The 7,453-nt window shown below is 36.8% G+C and overlaps 1 protein-coding gene across 3 annotated transcripts in view; it reads right to left on the bottom strand.

Moving 5' to 3' along the window:
- Positions 1–7,453, bottom strand: part of LOC131696720 (B-cell receptor CD22-like) — a 44,706-nt gene that overhangs the window by 6,362 nt on the left and 30,891 nt on the right. Inside the window, exons 9-14 of one of the 3 annotated variants that reach the window (XR_009311412.1) lie at positions 5,188–5,457; positions 4,342–4,611; positions 3,869–4,168; positions 2,315–2,402; positions 1,330–2,203; positions 55–773 (exon numbers count right to left, since the gene is read on the bottom strand). Coding sequence is in view for 2 of the 3 variants with exons in the window: in XM_059011275.1 (XP_058867258.1) it covers positions 2,110–2,203; positions 2,315–2,402; positions 3,869–4,168; positions 4,342–4,611; positions 5,188–5,457 (1,022 nt within the window). In the remaining variant the exon portion in view is untranslated. Of the gene's footprint in view, positions 1–54; positions 2,204–2,314; positions 2,403–3,868; positions 4,169–4,341; positions 4,612–5,187; positions 5,458–7,453 lie in introns of those variants that run through there. The other 2 variants (XM_059011275.1, XM_059011274.1) reach the window with 2 other exon arrangements.

Raw genomic sequence — 7,453 nt, 5'->3', positions numbered from 1 at the left:
TAAGATTTTTTTTTCAGTGTAGAATTCATTTAAATCCAACTTGACCTGAAATACTTTATTTTTTTTTTTTTTTTTTGGGGGGGGGGGGGGGGTTGGTAAACTCTCCAGGTGATAAGGACTTATGAGAGCCAGTAATCACACCAAAAAAAAAGCTCACTGCTCCAGTATTTCCAAGGCGAGAAAGAAGTTTCATTATTTATTTGAAATTAAAACTGAGAAAGACATCATCCCTCAAGAAATATAAAATACATTGGAATATATTGTAAATATGTGTTTAAAAAGTGCAGTGTATTGTAGATGACTTATCTACCGTATTGAACACCTTACTGATGATACAATATATGTAGCAGGTCATGATTGCTAAATATATTCAAATACATTCATCAATATCTTATTAAAAAAAAAATAAGCTTTTTTTTGGTTTTACAATATTGTGAAATAAAAATAATAAAAAATACTGTGTGAAATACATTTTGACTGGAGATGCACATTTTTATATCTGTGCTTTAAAACAGAATTGCATTCTTTTGCCATAAATGAAGCTCCAGTTCAATAAAGCCTCTTAAAGCTAAGCAAACAGTGAAGGACTAAAGAGTAGCATTACTGTTCACAAAATGAAGGCAGTAAATTTTATCAGCCGCCAGCATTATCAATTAGAGCAAAGATTTCCATCCTGGTTACTTCTTGCATATTTCTTCATAGTCTGAGGAAACAGCTCATGTGTTCAGTGCAGTATAAGTGACCTCAGCATCATCCTTTGAGTTCTGACCGGCCTGAATTCAAAAACCCAACAACATACAGCACAGTTAAAACTTCAAGTTCAGTGTCAAAGCATCTGTCCTTATTCATTGTCGTTGCTCCTTTCAATGTGTAACATGCAGCAGCAGAAGCAGTCAGTGTAGCGGAACAATACTTTAGTGTAGGGCTAACATATGACAGGAAGGTTCAGGCTTATCAACACCCACCCCAATGCATTCTGGTAAGTGTAGTTCTACTGTGAAAGGTACCTGAGACAGGTAACGTGTACCAGAAATCATTGGGGTGTGAGTTGAAAGGCCTGAACTGTTCTAAACTGTCCCAGTGTAAATGGAGTCATATGGTAACCCTACTTTAGTGGAATCCTGATAAATAATCACCTACAAATACACAGCTATAGATAATTATACAAAACAGACAATACATGAAGGACTCATGTTAGATAACATAAAGTATCCCTTAATGGGCATACTGTACAGAGTTTGAATGTTTGTTCTTCATTAAATGATTCATGTCTAATATTGAGGGGTTCCCAGTATATTCTCTACTATCATGTTACTCTGTGTTACTCACGTTTGAGAGCTGGAGATCCCCAAAGGGGTTATTTTCTCTGCCACGATGCTCAGCCTATAGAAACAATCCAACCCAAGATTTCAAAACCGTTTCAACACCATTTTATTTGCAATCTATTCGTTTTATTTGAGTTTAATCACTAAAATACAGCTATGGGCAAAAGTTTTGCAGCGCCCAATAGAATGATCTAATTTTGCTTCATGAAGTCGAATGAAACCTGCTGAATAATGTTACGTTAACATATTGAACTACATACCGCTTCGCAGTTTGCCATATACTCAACGGAAAACTGACAAAAATGTGACATTTCGAAATCTAACATAAAATACTACTGTACTACTATTATGGCTTCCAGTGGAATGTTTGCAATATCATTTTGTAGTTTATTTGATTACATGATGTTAAATAAAAGATCTAAATTATGTTCATGTAGTTTTTTTTCTTTTAATGATGTCTCAATCCTAAAATTCTAGGTGATGCTAAACTTTTGGCCATACCTGTAATTGGCAAGTAACTGTGCTGTAAGTTTAACAATACTACAGAATCACTGGCTGTTCCTCATCACTAAATGTAATGCAAATATTACTTAAGAGTCTATATAGGGGTTCACAGTATAGAGACAGCTGCTGTCCTGGTAGTTCATGTATATTCTATTTTACTGAATGTTTTGGGTTACAATGTTACTTCAATTCTGTATCATACTTATGTGATATGTGGTTAATACATTATTTAGCATTCAAATGCTCAAATTGAGGGATTTAAACAAAGAAAATGACAAGATCAAAAACCAGCAAAACTAATAGAACATAGAACCAGTTCCACAGTATTAAGCAACTCTGAGCAAATGAAAAAATCCAGACTTACCTTTCTCTTTCTTTACACACACATGAAATGAAAAATGAAAATATATGTTAACAGTACATTGACAACTACATATGTGAAGTAACAACCACACATACTTTATGTTTAGCGTTCAAATACATACCTTTTCATTATGAAAACAACCAAAATGGTGGCTAACATCTGAACAGCCGCTGTTCCCATGACAACATAAATACATGGAGTTGCAGGAGCTGAAAGGACAGAAAGGTTTAAAGCAACAAACATGTGTAGCTTTTTCAAACATACACGTAACTAAACAGGAAATAGCAAACTGAGGTTCTAGGATTGACCACTTTCATCCAGGGGCTGATTGAGATTCAAGGATTGAAGTTAGGTGTCTGTTTTGTTTAGTCCAAGATTCAGTAACTAAATTAATATCCCAGCCTGAGCAAGGACGCGTAGCAACATCAGTGCCACGACTGTCAAAGATACGTCAACAGGCATTTCAATAAATAGAAAATGACAAATACAGTTTACAGTATATGCTGTTGAAGCTGACACCCTGGGATCCTTCAAGAAGCTGCTTGATGAGATTCTGGGATCAATGAGCTACTAACAACCAAACGAGCAAGATGGGCCGAATGGGGCCTCCTCTCGTTTGTAAACTTTCTTATGTATCTGAGACATACACACCCTGTTGCAAATACAAACACCACATCTCATTGTAAAGCTTTTTATTCTGATCAAGTTTTCAGCTATTTTGGAGCTACTGATGAAAACAGTGCTGGAAGTTGTGATAGAGAAAGGGACCCTGAATACAAAGGGAGGCTATCCAACACTACAGTTCTGTTCCATTCCCTCCTGAGACACACACATTACTGATGTGACATGTAATCAAAATGAACAGTAAATGGAGACTGCAGTTATGTGGCACTCACATTGCATTTTATGCTCCCTGCCACACCTGGACAGGATTGTGCACGTATTACACAGTATATGTATTGACAATTGATAATATGCACACAAGTCATTCATTTTGATGACTCTGAATACATCTGTAGGTCTGATGTATTTTATTATAGATCGCTGTTTAAATTCCCATTTCACTTCACCTGTGGCTTTAGGGTCAAAGCAAGTCATTGGCTGCAAAGCATGTCACTCACTTGTGAAAGAAGCCCATTGGTTAAAAGAAAGAATGCATTTTATCTTGTCCGGCTCTGTCCCTTTTCATTTGCTATTTTTAATTAACTGCATGAGTGGCCTATGTTGACAATTTCTCCAGATTTTCAGTTGCAGTGGTTTGATTTCATCTGCACAACAAATCAAAACCACAGAAGCAATGGGGCGTTCTGATACATTTGCACACTGCTTTATAATAATACAAATTTAAAAAGGTGTTCTTTCAGAACTGCACACAAGAAACCTACTGAAAATAGTGAATGGAAATACAAGACATACTTCCACTTATCATGAAATATCTGGAGAATTCAAGGGAACAATGCAGGACAGTTAACGTAGGACATTGAGAATGTTTCAAAGGATATTGAGAATGTTTCAAAGGACATTTAGAATGTTTCAAAGGACATTTAGAATGTTTCAAAGCACATTTAGAATGTTTCAAAGCACATTTAGAATGTTTCAAAGCACATTTAGAATGTTTCAAAGCGCATTTAGAATGTTTCTTGCCTTCCTTCTTTTCATTCAGAATGCTTCTTACCTTCCTTCTGTTCATGGAACACATGGAACTGGAAGCTTGCAGTGCCAATGCGGTTTTTACTCAGACACTGTATAGCCTCATTTTTAGCCAACGGCTCCAGCAGGATGAGTGTGCTTCTCATTGTGTGGTCTTCTAACTTTGAGTTACTGATGCTCCCTCTATCTGTGTTGTTTTCCAGTTTATTTCCAGCAATCCTCCATTCAGTGATCGGTGATGGACTCCCACGGCTCACACAAATGCAGGTAATGCTTTCGGTATCATCTTTTGAGCAACTGGATTCATGTGAAATCTGTGGCATGCCTGCAAATAGCAACACACAGATATGACGTATAGGCATCTAATGCACAGATGTCTTTTCATTTTCAGCTATACTGCAGGGTATCTTGGGTATGGATGGCTAATATTAAAATACATTCTTGTTATCTTGTATACGTCAACTAATAACCATACCCAATGAAATTAAAGACACATACATCCTACATTCAGCTGCACGGCTGTCGAGTTCTCTGCCCCATGCTCATTCCTTGCTTCACAGTAGTACAGTCCACTGTCACTCGGGTTAATGTCAGTAAAAGTGAGATTCTGTTCAGCACTTTTCTCGTTGATATTATCTCCCTTCACTTCAAACCAGGTGTAGCGGCTCACTGCTGGGTTTGCATTGCTGCTGCAGCTCAGTGTCACGTGATCTCCTTCCTGTATTTCACCAGAAGGGTTTATTAACACCAACGTGTTCTTTGGTGGATCTGAAAGAGAAAACAGTTCATGTTAGCAAACAACTATAAAGGAGCAGTCCTTTTACATTTGTAAAGGTAACATTGCGGTTTACAGTGCTTTTACTGTGATTACCATACTATTTACAGCACTGATTTCTAATGCTATTGCTTTTACCATGCTTTACTATGCTGTTAATGCTTTTGCCATGGTATACCACAGTAAATTTGTATAAGGGTTATTTTTCTGATCATCCTTTTCTTCTACCTTGTCTGTTTATCAACACGTACAATGTTTTGGTCAGATATAACATCAAATAAAAAAACAAAAGACGTATAAATACTACACAAGGGCTTGCTGTGATTTCTCACGAACGTCTGCATGTTTGAGGTTTTAGGGATGTAGATGACGATGTCAAATTCACAAGCAGCTTTGCATGCTGATATAATGATATGTGTACAGTTTTACAATGTGCTAATCTGATAGTTAAGTGTTTTTCATTTACACTGTGAGTTATGCTGTATAATGCCATTTAATTTTAAAATGTGCTCTTGTTATCTTGTATACAGCAACTAATAACCATACCCAATGAAATTAAAGATACATACATGCTACATTCAGCTGCACGGCTGTCGAGTTCTCTGCCCCATGCTCATTCCTTGCTTCACAGTAGTACAGTCCACTGTCACTCGGGTTAATGTCAGTAAAAGTGAGATCCTGTTCAGCACTTTTCTCGTTGATATTATCTCCCTTCACTTTAAACCAGGTGTAGCGGCTCACTGCTGGGTTTGCATTGCTGCTGCAGCTCAGTGTCACATGATCTCCTTCCTGTATTTCACCAGAAGGGTTTATTAACACCAACGTGTTCTTCGGTGAATCTGAAAGATATATATACAATGTATTTATGGTATAAAATTAAAACAATATATATTAAATATAGTATTTGCAGATTATACTGGATATGAGTTCAATAAAATATTTAATGCAAAGTGGTTGCTACAGTACCTATGTTTTTTAATTTTCAATGTAGTGTTATAGTTTTCCATGATGTAGTGTGCAATATTAGGATTTCTCACTTTCTATATTATAAAATCAAAACATTGTTACTGCACTAGGAGAAATTGCAATTGTGAGATTTTCTTAGGATTTAAAAAGTGTATTTGTTATATTTAAAAATTGAATAAATCTTAAACAATTATTTGTTGAGTGGCAATGGAAGTTCACAGATTAGATTTGGAAGTGAATTCTTCATTATTGAAGAATTGCCTTACAGAGAACATGAAGAGTCGAGACTTTTCCAGCGCTTTTAGTTTCAGACCCCACTGGATACTGCGCAGTGCATGTGATGTCCTTGTTGTGGTGCAGATGTGAGGCAGTGAATGTCAGAACAGAAGATACAGCCTTGGTCCCATCCTGCTGCTCAACCTGCTCTATCTCCACACTCCCATCCAGAGTGTCGCTCCACACCAGGGCTGGAGGTTCTCTTGGGCACGGGGCTGGAGCAGTGCAGGCTAAACTCGTGAGAGCTCCCTCCTTCACTGCACTCGATGGGCTGATCGCTGGTCTGTCCGGAGAGTCTAGGGAACAAAGGAAACATTTCACTACCTGTCATGGAACTAAAACTCAAATGCATGGCCCTATGAAATGCTGGTCAATATGAAAATGAATTGAAAACCAACTGGTACTTACCTACAACTTCAAGCGTAACATTCTCGGCAAAGGTGTATTTAGGGGGGTCTGCTCTTAAGAAATAACTTTTTGAATCACTTTTTTTTAAATGATGTATTATTGTGGTGCAATTCTTGTTAGTCACTTTACCAAGTAGCTCTGCTTTCAGGGTATTCTCGCTATAATGTCTACTGGAGTCAAATACAATATGTCTGAAATTATAAGAAGTCATCCAAATTCCTCTGGCCGGTTCCACCATATCCTTCTCCAACCTCTCTTCAATTGTGAATGTACATGGAATCAGCACACAGGAGCCGCTCAAGGCTTTAATACGCTGAGGCATGAAGGCTTTAAATTCATTGCAAATTATACCTAGAAAAGGCAACACAGATGTTTATTTAGCAATATGTACAGTCAGTTATATAATAATATATTATAGTTTTGGGGGATCATTTAATTTTTCCTAGTTTTTAACCAATACTAACAGCATTATACTTTTTTACAGTAAAACACTGGTCATTTTGGATGGCTAGCATTGTGTTGTATCTAACTGTATTGTGAATGGGACATGCATTGGGATTCAAAATTATGTTAGCAATCATCAAACATCACAAAGGCTCTCATTTACAGTATGCCACAGCTGTGCCCCTCACTAGTATAATAAACCTTCACTGTTATATTCTTGTACATGGGATGCACCCTGCAGATATCACTTCAAAAGACAGATAATTGCATAATTGTTTATAATTGAATATTTTGTCGCCAAATATATATATTTAAAATGGTTAATAAATACCTTGAAAAAGGCAGGAAATCAGAAGCAACTTTTCCGTAGCAATCATGTTCTTGTGTGTCTTTAGAGAACCAAACTGGAAATCTGTAAAAGCACAAGTCTAGTCAGGAATCTACAGTAAAACTACATCGTAACCAATGTGTGGTCTTTCTTTGGTCAAAAAATTATCTTTAAAGTAAACATGCTTTCAATCAAACATCACATTAAAAGAATATTCTTGAACATACCTCTCTAGTTGAACTGAACAGACTGTCCTTCACTGATGTCCGTTTCATACTGTTGGTCAAACTCCCTATTTTCTAGAACTGAAAAGCAGAAGCAGCGGTATTTTCGTTTTCACCACAGAAGCTGTTTTTGTCAGTGTCTTTTATTAAAGTTGATGACTATGAGCTATTGAAAAAGTCAACAAAGTG

The sequence above is a fragment of the Acipenser ruthenus genome, chromosome 41 (genome assembly GCF_902713425.1).
Source record: "Acipenser ruthenus chromosome 41, fAciRut3.2 maternal haplotype, whole genome shotgun sequence".
NCBI classification, from domain to species: domain Eukaryota; kingdom Metazoa; phylum Chordata; class Actinopteri; order Acipenseriformes; family Acipenseridae; genus Acipenser; species Acipenser ruthenus.
This window is presented reverse-complemented; position numbering and strand designations above follow the sequence as displayed.